The sequence below is a fragment of a genome, unplaced genomic scaffold (assembly GCF_019419815.1).
Source record: "Pyrus x bretschneideri cultivar Hongxiangsu unplaced genomic scaffold, Pyrus_bretschneideri_v1 Contig26, whole genome shotgun sequence".
Classification (NCBI taxonomy): Eukaryota; Viridiplantae; Streptophyta; class Magnoliopsida; order Rosales; family Rosaceae; genus Pyrus; species Pyrus x bretschneideri.
In genome coordinates, this window is record NW_025999568.1 from 935,992 (window position 1) to 947,450 (window position 11,459).

An 11,459-nucleotide genomic window follows, 5' to 3' on the forward strand; every position below is an offset into this window, starting at 1 on the left:
TAATTTATTTTTTTATTATATATAATTATAATGATTTTTTATGGTTTAATTAATTATTTACAAGGGTAAACTTGTCAATTTATTATCAAAATTTTGACTGAGGGACTTATGTGAAGATAAATTAAAACTTGAAGGGGTGTTAGTGTAATGTCTCAAACATGAGGGGTTTTTGTGAAAACTTGATAAACCTCAGGGAGTATTAGTGTAATTAACACCAGGGTTATGAGAAGGTTTCATGTAAAGCGTTTTGGTGTTGTTTGTTGAGTTAAAGGTCTTTTTAAATTGCAGGACCTTCTATATTTATAGGTGAAACCTCTGTGATAATTACAAGCCTGCATAAGAAGAGTCCTGATGGGACTGTATTTGCTCAGCATCTGCCCAAATATTCTTTTATACCCTCTAAGATGAAACTTCATCTTCATCCAGTCTTGGCTTCTTTGATTCTCGCCAAGACTTTGAATTTAGCCTTAGTACAAGATGTATTCATCTTATCTGATTACGCAGGCATTCTTATCCTAAGGATAATCCACATTTAATCCTTGGCAATTTTAATTCATATAGGACTCAACCAAACCACCAACGCTTGATCTCTTCACAGTCCTTCCTTCATAAGGACTTTGTTGATCCTATTTATAGGCTAACAACCTATTGGCCTAAAAGACGCATACTGGGCTGAAAATTGTAGTCCTCGAGTCAGCCTATCTCGGGCCAAACTGTTATTTCAAGCCTAAACACTTGAAGTTAGACTCATCTTCCCGATAATACAAACACCTATGACAAAGATGATCGAGGATAAGCTCACACCCGTCTAAGTCTTCTTTATTATCAAATGGCATGATATTCCCACTAGTAGATAGACACGGTAAGTAAAACCCTAAACTTATACATACAAAATTAATGAACTTTGAAAATAAAATGGAAAATACCCTAAAATGGGACAATTCTTAATCTTGGGAAGCATGCACACGCCATGCACAGTTAGTGGATGGAAATAGGATTTTTCTACACCTTGAAATGACCTAATTACCTTCCATATAAATGGGTTACCCAGAAAATTGCAACTCTCATTTCTGATTTTGTAGGGAGAGAAACAGAGAGGAGAGAGAGAGAGAGGAAACCTCTCTTGCCTCCCCCACCTTCTCGTACTCCGCCGGTGACCTAGAACATGAACAACGACAAAGGTAAATCCCATCTTCCATTTTTCCTTGGTTTTTTCTTCTCACCAGATCTTTATGACTCTTTTTTTTCTTCATGAGGAAACCTCTCTCACCTCCCCCACATTTATGACTTTTTTCCTTCATCTTCCTTTTATGTTTGGCTAAAATTATGCAAATTGTTGTATTTTTGTAACAAAATTTGTTTTTTTGATTTGTAGAAATGGGCTTGAGTTTATTGTGATTTGATGTTTGGTTGCACTTTTGAAGAAGTGATTTTGTTAGAGGAAAGTTGATTTTAGTTGATATGGGGAATTGAATTCTGGGTCATTAGAATTTGGGAATAATTTTGATATCTTTGGTGGAGTTGTGTGAATTGAAACTTGTTTATTCGGTTTGTTATGATTTCAATTTTCCAAAATTACATCTTGGTATTGGTGATAGTTGGGATGATTCTTTGTAGCATATATATAGCTTCTTTAATTTTTAGATTCACATTGGATTATAAAAATGTTCAAAGCTCTTGATATGAGAATGATTTTGAAGGATATACAATATAGTTGTACACGTTTTTTTTTTTAAAAACTTTTTCTATACTTTTTCTTACACTGTCTCATGTCATTCAGAAGGATGGTTATGTTCTTGGATTCAATGAATTATCATATGCTGTCAGAGTTAACGATGCTTTTAACTTCTTGAGAAAGATAAGCAAGAAAGGTTTGGTTCCAGTGGCTATTGTTGTAAGCCTCAATGGTTTTATTGATGGCCTTTGTAAGGCTTTTGAGCTTGAGGAATCACATTTATTATTGTATAAGATGGATTTGTTATTTGGGTTCTGTTGACAATTTTTGACAAATTTATGGAAACATTGTTGACAATTTGAATGTTTTCGCCTCTGTTGAAGGCTCTTGTGAAAGATAGACTGAAGACACTTGGTACAATATGTATCCAAATGAATGTTTTCATTTATTTTCTTATATCGTTTTGAAATTCGTTATTAGATTCTTTTATGGGGTGTTCCTATCCATTTCGGTTTCTTGTGTCTCTTTTGTCGCTCTTATGACTGATTTACCAATGAGGAATGCTGCCAAGATTAGTGATATTTCGAAGTTTTTTTTTTCTTTACATTTCAAATCTTCATATTGTGAGCATCCAATGAGCATGGTGTATACATGCTATGTGCCTATTATGTGCATGTCTCAATCATGTTCTACGCATTAAAGGAGGTCAATTTTGGGTTTGTGCTCAATTTTTGTAGTCTAATTTTGAGTAATGCTATTAACAATGACATAGAATCATGTCATATACTATTTGAACCTACGACATTGGGTTTTGGGGACTTAAACATGCTTTGTTCTGTGTATCTTTTCATTTAAGAAAGCAAACATTGTTAATGATTCCAAAAACTTCTTCCTTTTCTATTTACTAACAAAATGTACATGACAACTAAATTTGAAGAAAAGTAAAGGAATAGAAACAAATCTGAGTTCCTATTAAAGCCAATTAACATATCACAAAAAATGTTCATTTCCTGTTGCCACCAATATTGCACCATAGCATTTCATGTGTAGTACATGTGCATTTACTATGCATGTAATGTGAATGGCATGTGCATTTTCTGTGCATGGCATGTGCATTTTCTTTGCCTGTCAATCATTCATGCATTGATGAGTGGGAAAAAGTGGCGGCAAGTTAGATCGATGACATGGTAATGATGACATCTTAGGCTAGTTTTTAGTAATTATGCCTAGTTTTCAAAGCTTGTTGGAAAAATTTAAAGGTACAAAGTCCATAGAATTACAAATTTAGTAGCACATGAGAGACAACAAAATTAAACGCTAGAAGTTAAACCCTGGGATTACAACAAAATTAAATGAACAAAAAAAAAACTTAGTACATATCTCTACCACATAATATATCACAAAATGTATTCACTTTCTGATGCCATCTACAAGCATTATAGGTAGTGAATTTTTCACGGTCACATGCATCCTAATGCGTTCGGAATGTGATCGGACCCTGTGGACTTCCATGGTCACTACAAGGTTTGATGGTAGCGTTGTCGTGGTGCAATTTTAGGATTTAGGCCCTTACTTACCTGTGCACCAAAAAATCGGACAAACACAGCCGAAACCTGTCCCAGCATTCCATTACACTCAACCGTCCTGAGTTGTGATGGTTGAAAGAATAGAGAAGTTTGAGCCCTTCATGCTTCGAATCCCACTAGTGGCACACTAAGATCGCATCGTATACGTACGTTGCTACTTGATGGCTTTTCGAGATTGCACTCTTAAGCCACTGAATTTTGGCTTCTTCCTTGTTGTCTTGGAAGAAGTATTGCATCCCCACCATGTAAGTGTTGCATCAATTGATGAAGGTTGAGACTTTGTTAAACGCGCCCCATAATCCAAGCGGGTTTATGGTCTCAAAGTCTGTGATATTGATGTGTTGGTAGATGCAAGGTTCTTCGACTATTTCCTTGAACTTTCGAGACCATCTTCGTCGAAAAGAGGTCCCTTAACGAGTGAGAAGCAATGATGATGAGAATTTTGAAAAGAATGTCGTCAAAAACAGATTGCATAGAGAAGGGGTGGTGCGTTTCTTCATCATTTTCAACTTTTGGTTTTTTTTTTTTTTTTTTTTTTTTTTTGGGAGGATGGAAATTGAACTTGTGGTTTTGTAATGAAACACAAACCCACAAAGACAACTTAAACAGATGGAGAATAATGGTCATTCAAACGGTGCGACTTCCCATCACAAAAAGGGTCATTCAAATGGTGCAACTTCCCACGACAAAAAGTTAACTTCTTATGTATGTAATAATTCAAAAACAAAACCACACAATACCATTATAGAAGTAAATTAAAGATAACCGCCCTCCATGCATATGCATTATATGCACAACGCATGTGCACTATATCCATATACTATGCACACACTAAGCACACTGAATGATCTCCTATGGTCATGATATGCACACTGCATGCTGCGTCTTGTATACTAAAAACATATAATCTGGAATTGGAAAAATTAACATTTTCCAAAACTCTTTTCGGTCAAATTAAGTACCCAAACAAAACATTAATTAAAACCCACTACTTTTATAATATATTATTATTAAACATTGGGAAATTTATGAGTTGACATGTCGAAAAAACACATCTTACACATATTGAATGCAATGCACACCTCAAGTATGTTAGGACAAGACATGAGGATCATGTACACCACATGTACACCACATCTACCTTGTCTTGCAAATTTGCTAACTAGTTTGCCAACCAATCCATTTAGAAACAAAGCATGGAAGACAAAATTTGCTATCCAATTTGCACTTTATTGTTTGGGATTTCACTAATATGAGGATGATGCATTTTTGAAGATATGAAACCCTAAAATAATGGGGTAAGTCTTGTCCCTTTTGGTGCCTAGTCTTGAAGAGAATCCCAAGACCAACATGGTAATGCCAACTGGGTTTATAGTAATGTGTGGAAAGAATTTGATTTTTGACTTGGTGCAATATTGGGTATGTTCCAATTTGTGTTTCACTTCAATTGCAAAAATTTCACAAAATTTTCCCGATGTGTGCATACAACGTGCATATGCTGGGCAGGTTGCACATAAAGTGTGCATGTCTTGCACATGGCATATTATGTGCATGTGATATTATAAGGTGATATGTATATTATGTGCATTTAATGTGCATTTTGTGTGCATGGTATGTGCATGTGATATGCATATAACAAAGATACATAGTACGCATGCTTATTATCATAAAATACTTAGCTAATACATTGCACAACAATAAAATGTCATATAATCCATTATGGTTGATGCAGTGCCTTTCCCTTCCTTAGTCGACGAGAATCATCAAAGCCCTTGTTACATTCCTTCTCTATTTTGGCCTTTCCCTCCTGAGAACGCTTGTATGACTCAATAAGGCCCTCGACGCTTCTGGAACAATTCAAAATTTAGGAATGTGATCATTTCTTCAGATGTGTCAGCCTTCATTTTCTACTTGCTTGCATGGTAGAGCACTTCGTTAGCTTCAGCGTTGAGGTCCACAAGTTCTTTTTCTACCTTCATTAGCTTGTGGTTTCGATACTCGCGCGATGCCTGTCTCATAATCGAGTCTCCCTCGAACTTGATCTATACTTTTTAGCAGTGTCTCCGAGTCCACAAAGCTAAACAATGACGTAGGATTTGCCTTTGGCGACCCCGCAAGCGGAGGAAGTTCCATGTTGTACCACTGGTGGAACTCCACAATAAAGCCCTTGGTTTCATGTGGGAACTTGGACATGTTTGTGTTCTCAATTGTTTTGGTTATCTGAGAAGTCTAATTTTTTAGGAGGGTTAATGGTTATTGCAACTATGTGTGAGAAGCATATTTATACATAGGTATACCATGATGAGGATGAAATTAGTTGGGTAAAAGAGGGAATGTGTTGAAGGTGTTTGTGTGGTGAGGATGTGATGCATGTGACCTTCAAAAGTTGTAAGAAGGACCACTACTTTTTTGTCCCCCAACTTGAACGATGCTTCCAAATGTTGTTACTTCATTTCCAACGTAAAGGTTAGTGTGTTATCAAATCTCACACCCCCTACATCATGTTGTGCATGGGTTGGTCTAGGCATATCTGACTATTTTGTAATGGTGGGGACTATACATTCATAGTTTCAACAAGACGTAGGTTCGAAAGTTGGAGGTTTTTACATCTTTTTTTTTTTCCCTTTCTAAGCCCATTGTTATGGTTTTAACTCATCGTTTGAAGGACCTTTTGAAACTCAGAATCCAACACCTTTTATATACTGATAACAATATACAAGCACAGTGCAAATCATATGGAGATGACAAATGTGCATGTCATGTGCATATCGTGTGTGTATCGCATACAATTTCTTTCATATTGAGCTAAGGCTTGTAATTCACAAACTTTTTCAAACAAACACCTATTCCAGATCAAATTCACAAAAAATTGCAAGTTCATAACAAAATTAACAAATATTGAGCATGCTGTAACAAACCCACAAAGCCAAATCCACCAACACAACTCCATGAATCTTCAATACCCTAAACAAAAATTAAAACGCAAAACTCTAAGATTGAAACCCATAATCTAAAAATAAAAAAAAACCCATAAATAAATAAAGATTTCCAGAACACATTTCAAGCCCTCTCTTCCCCATCCCTCTTTTGTTCGACTTCCCATCTCTGCAAATTCAAAAAACCTAATTGAACAAACAAGTAAATAGTTGCATAAATGGGGACAATAATCGAGTTAGAGAGAGAAAGAGATGAGAGAGAGAGAGAGAGGGAGACGAACCAGATGGCTGTGGAAATATGGCTGCCGAAGCTTCACTAATTGGAAAGAATGGAACTTTCCGACCAAAAGCAAAATCTGGTACAAAAATCATATCTTTAAGGATGGAGCATTGATGCAAACAAGAAACCCTCACTTTGAAGCTTCACTCTCGACTTCCTTCTCTTTGAAATCAGAGCTAAGAGATCTAAACTCAACTTGGAAACCCAGAGCTCACAGAGCCCTTGACATCTCTCTCTAGCAAATGAGAACAGTGATGAAATGAGCTGAGGATTTTTTGTATTTATATGTGGGCATTTTAGTAATTTCGGTTTTGTGCATGGTGTGCATGGCCGGTTTATTCTATTTCTATCTCAAGATTAAGAAATTGTTTCATTTTGAGGTATTTTCCAAATAAAATTGTGGCATTTTTTCTGTCAATGGATACACTCGATAACAGTGGCATGGACAAGCAATGGCTACTGAAGTGATAGGCACAACAACTGTGGCCTCTTCTTCAGAAAGCCATGGATGGACGAAGTGTAGAGATATGGGAGGGCTCTATGTCTTTTAATCAAGATATTAATTCGACCCCTCATGGTGTGAAAATACATACACTACGTAAAATCCATCTAATTAATTTTAGAACTTATAAGAGTAAAAGCTCAATATTTGTAATTTAATGGTGGAAATAAGACGAGATATGTAGAGCATCTTTTACATTAACTTTGTTGGTCAATATGCAAGCATGCATTGAGTCTTTGCATGCGTATAAAATTGACTATATAAGTATCATGTATTGAGCCTTTACATACAAATCGATCGGCCGGGTACCATCTTTACATCAGATCCAGTTGAATCGAAATCCCTCGGAAATATAGAATGGTAGGACTTCGATCAACTTTTACCTCTTTCCGACGTAGCTTTGTTTTTCTTTTCCAACTTTCTCACATAGCTTTCAAGTTGCATGAATTGTGTCTTTATAAGAAACCAACATGTAAACACTGCTACAAACTGTTTTCCGAAAGCTTTTCTTCTTTGGATAATTTATTTTGAGAAATTATCCTAAAAGAAAACAAATGGATTTAAGGTTCAATAAAATCTACTCATTATTTAAGATCTGATTAAAAAATAGTTAAATAAAATCTAATAAGAACAATACAAGCGCCAAAAATACTAGCTAGTAGTAGAGGATCTCAGTCCAAAATAAAAAAGTACTAATATATACGTCCAAATATTCAATTGTTCTCGCATTTGCACAGGGGATTATCATAGCAGTTCTTGTAATATTAGCTATGGCTAGATGGGTAGGAAGCAGCTGTCCAAGGAGGCCTCTGGATGCCATTGATGTGATTCAATTTGGAGCCATTGGAGATGGAACAAATGATGATTCCCAAGTGCGTAAATCTTCTTCTTTGTTACCCGTGTCACCCTGTTTTAGTAGTGTTTGTCTATGCTAGGGACCAGGGATACCAATATATTTTTATACAATATTTTAGTGGAAAAGGGATCCTCTCCGGATCCCTTCCACCAAATCCACATAATCAATGAATTCGATCCTTGAAATTTGATCAAACGGCTAAAACATGAGGTCCTTTTAAAAGTTATAATAACTTTAGCCGTTTGATCAAATTTCAAGGGTTCGGATTCATTGATTATGTGGATTTGGTGGAAGGGATCTGGAGATGGATCCCTTTCCTATTTTAGTATCATGTGATGTGATAAATGATGTGTATCGTCACATCAATCACTGATTTTATCTCATCAAATGGTGTAAGTCTAGAATTATTCGTTAATTTCTACCACACAATAGCATATGATGTGCCAATTGTATTGATGCATATAACTAGTGAGATGAAATTATAAATTGACATGAAATATATACACCACATATGCCTCATTAAATTGTTGGAATATTAAGTGACATACAATTAATTATATGGTCACACTAGCTACCTTTATTTATCACACCTCATTCTCTGTTTGCTGGTATTGTTTGGTGTGTCGCGTGGATAATATATATCAACATATTATGTTATATTTAAGGAGGATAATTTAGTTGTCAATATCGATATATTAACAAAACAAATGCACTGCAAAGGCTTTTATTAAGGCGTGGAAAGCTGTTTGTCGAGCTACCAAATATAATGTTCCAACCCTATATATACCACCTGGAACGTTCTTGCTGAGCCCTACGATGTTCCAAGGTCCATGCAACTCTCCTACGGTTAATATACAGGTATAACTTATGTGTTAGATCGATCTTCACTTATATATTATTTTTCAAGGATAAAAACGTTTTGTTTTCCTTAGGTTTATCAAGAATGTTGCTAAATTCTCGCCATCCATCAAATATTTAAGCTGTACATAGTAACCATATATAGGAAAGAAAAAAAAAATTAGTTTAAGATATCGCCCTCTTCAATTTCAAATATTGGCTTCATCCCTAGTTAACAGGTATTGGCTTCAAGTACACTAAATTTTTAGTATTTATATATATATATATATATATATATATATATATATTTTTTTTTTGTAATCCAAGCTTGTTTAGTAAACAGACTATACTATTGATCACCAATCATAACCCATGTAACCAACCAAAGTCATGAAACGGCAGGTTGTTGGAGATATAGTGGCCCCAAATGATCTTAGTGCATGGTCTAATCATGATGTAAAAAACTGGCTTATTTTCTCCAAGGTCAATGGCCTTAAAATTGAGGGAGATGGAGTAATCGATGGACGAGGTGGTATTTGGTGGTCACAGGCTCATAAGCCCGGCGAAAGACCCACTGTAAGTTTATCAACATTGATTTCAAATTGAATAAGAAATGTTCTTTTGTGGTTGAGAATCAGAATTGTTCTTTTGTTACTTGGTGACAAATACTTACTTTTGAATTTATTATTAACAGAGAAGAATAAATGAATTTGTTTTTAATATTTAATATCAACTTTGATATTTTACTTTACCTATTTAAGGCATTGATATAATTTCCATTTTCCTTGGGTGTCAAGGCATTGGCATTTTATAACTGCAATGAGCTTGTCCTCGGTGGATTGACACACGTCAACAGCCCAAGAAACCATATAACTATATCCGGCTGCAATGGTGTAACCATATCTCGCCTCCAAATAACAGCACCTGGTTCGAGCCCTAACACTGATGGAATTGACATAGGCCAATCCCGCAACGTTCAGATTCATGATTGCAGCATAGGCACTGGTATAACTCAGCATAGTTTGCTGCTATACATATATCAGTATAATTTATTCCCAATATTGTGCAGTTTAAGGTTCTTTGTTTTGTTTGATATATCTTTCTTAACTCGATCATAGGTGATGATTGTGTTGCTATTGGAGGAGGTTCCTCATATGTAAACATTAGTAGACTGCTATGTGGACCAGGTCATGGAATAAGGTTTTTTCCCGTATAGCCTAAAATAAACTTTTAATAAACTTTATTTTAAATCCTAGTAGTTGGTACCCTTAGCATATAACGATTTTTTATTTTTATTTTTTTGTTACAATTGAACGTAGCCTACTCCTACCCATCACCTTATACCCACACTCACCGCCTACGATGCACAGATACAGGCACATCTGTTGCGTATAACATGCCGGATATGCAAATGGACACGACATGCCTCTGATACGATCAAATACGTATTTGGATCAACAATGTACAACATTTGACAAATGGATATGGGTATCCGACGGTTTAGGTACAAGTATCCAATAGTTTGGATACGGAATACCCTCAACCTTATCTTTTGCTTGTCTTCAAGCAAAACAAAACTCAAAAACAAAAGAAAAACTAGCAAACTAAAAACTTACACAAAACTTATGAATCATGCCAATCAAGTTCCGACATTGTTACATTTCATGTGTATGTAATACTGCTTGCAGCATTGGAAGCTTAGGAAGAGGGGGCCTCACAGACAATGTAGAAAAAGTATATGTCCGAGACTCTGTCTTGAGGGGGACAACAAATGGATTAAGAATCAAAACATGGCAAGTAAGAATGCTAATTCTTAATATCATATGAGTTGTTAAGTTAATCCTGAAATAATGGGTGTTGTGTTTCTATTAGGGAGGATCCGGATATGCGAGGAAGATATCATTTGAAGGAATTACACTCGATACAGTTGCCAAACCTATTATCATTGATCAGTTTTATTGCGATCAGCAGCCACCTGGCCAAAATCAGGTAATAATCGACAATTTTCAGACTTTTTGCACAATAAAATAAAATAAAATAAATAAAAAATTAAAACAAAATGGCTATAGAACGACCTAAAGTTTTATAAACTAATCCAACAAATACAAAGAGTTAAATAAATTACGATTTAATTTTGGTGCTGGAATTTTCTCAACTTCATACTGTATGGTGCAGTCGACATCGGCAGTGAAAGTCAGTGACGTTTACTTCAGTAGAATACATGGGACAACAAGCACAGATAAGGCCGTCGAATTAAAATGTAGCCAAATCGTTGCTTGCACCAACATTGTGCTTACTGACATAAACATTGTTTCAGCATCACCTGAAGGCACCACTACTGGCGCTTACTGTTTCAATGCACATGGAAGCGCTGGTCCAACGGTTCCCCTTGTCAAGTGTCTGTTACCGAATTAGCATATAGACTTAACATGAGTCTTCTTAAATCTTCAAGTCCATAAATGTTTGTACAAGTCTACATAACTCTTTTAAATTCTGATTTGACCACACGCCCTTTGTGTGCAACAAAAATTTACTGCTATAATGCACATTTCATGGGGTGGGAAATAGAATCGCCCAACCGACTTGACCGACCAAACAGTGCAAAAAGTCGGTTCTTCACCAAAAAATCAAATCATTTAGTTTCAACATGAAGCGAATTGATAACTGAATGACTATTTATCATGTAACAATTAGATGATTAAACGACTTATAAATTTATATAGTGAATAATTGCACGGATGATCTTTCAATGAACCTAAAAAATAATCGGTTCAAATTATGAGAAAA

General features: G+C 35.6%; 1 protein-coding gene across 1 annotated transcript; it reads left to right on the forward strand.

The window, feature by feature from the left end:
- The first annotated feature begins 7,749 nt into the window (after positions 1-7,749).
- Positions 7,750-11,087, forward strand: LOC103927451 (probable polygalacturonase At3g15720). The gene is made up of 8 exons (XM_048587128.1): positions 7,750-7,851; positions 8,556-8,693; positions 9,075-9,248; positions 9,470-9,677; positions 9,791-9,872; positions 10,361-10,469; positions 10,545-10,661; positions 10,848-11,087. The coding sequence occupies exons 1-8, from the start codon at positions 7,750-7,752 to the stop codon at positions 11,085-11,087; spliced, it is 1,170 nt and encodes a 389-aa protein (XP_048443085.1).
- The last annotated feature ends 372 nt before the right edge of the window (positions 11,088-11,459 follow it).

Excerpts from the sequence above, each read along its gene's own strand:
- LOC103927451 (XM_048587128.1), top strand. The coding sequence starts at position 7,750 with ATGGCTAGATGGGTAGGAAGCAGCTGTCCAAGGAGGCCTCTGGATGCC. Across the intron at positions 9,249-9,469 it reads AGCCCGGCGAAAGACCCACT|GCATTGGCATTTTATAACTG; the intron begins GTAAGTTTATCA and ends TTGGGTGTCAAG. Across the intron at positions 9,678-9,790 it reads TGATTGCAGCATAGGCACTG|GTGATGATTGTGTTGCTATT; the intron begins GTATAACTCAGC and ends ACTCGATCATAG.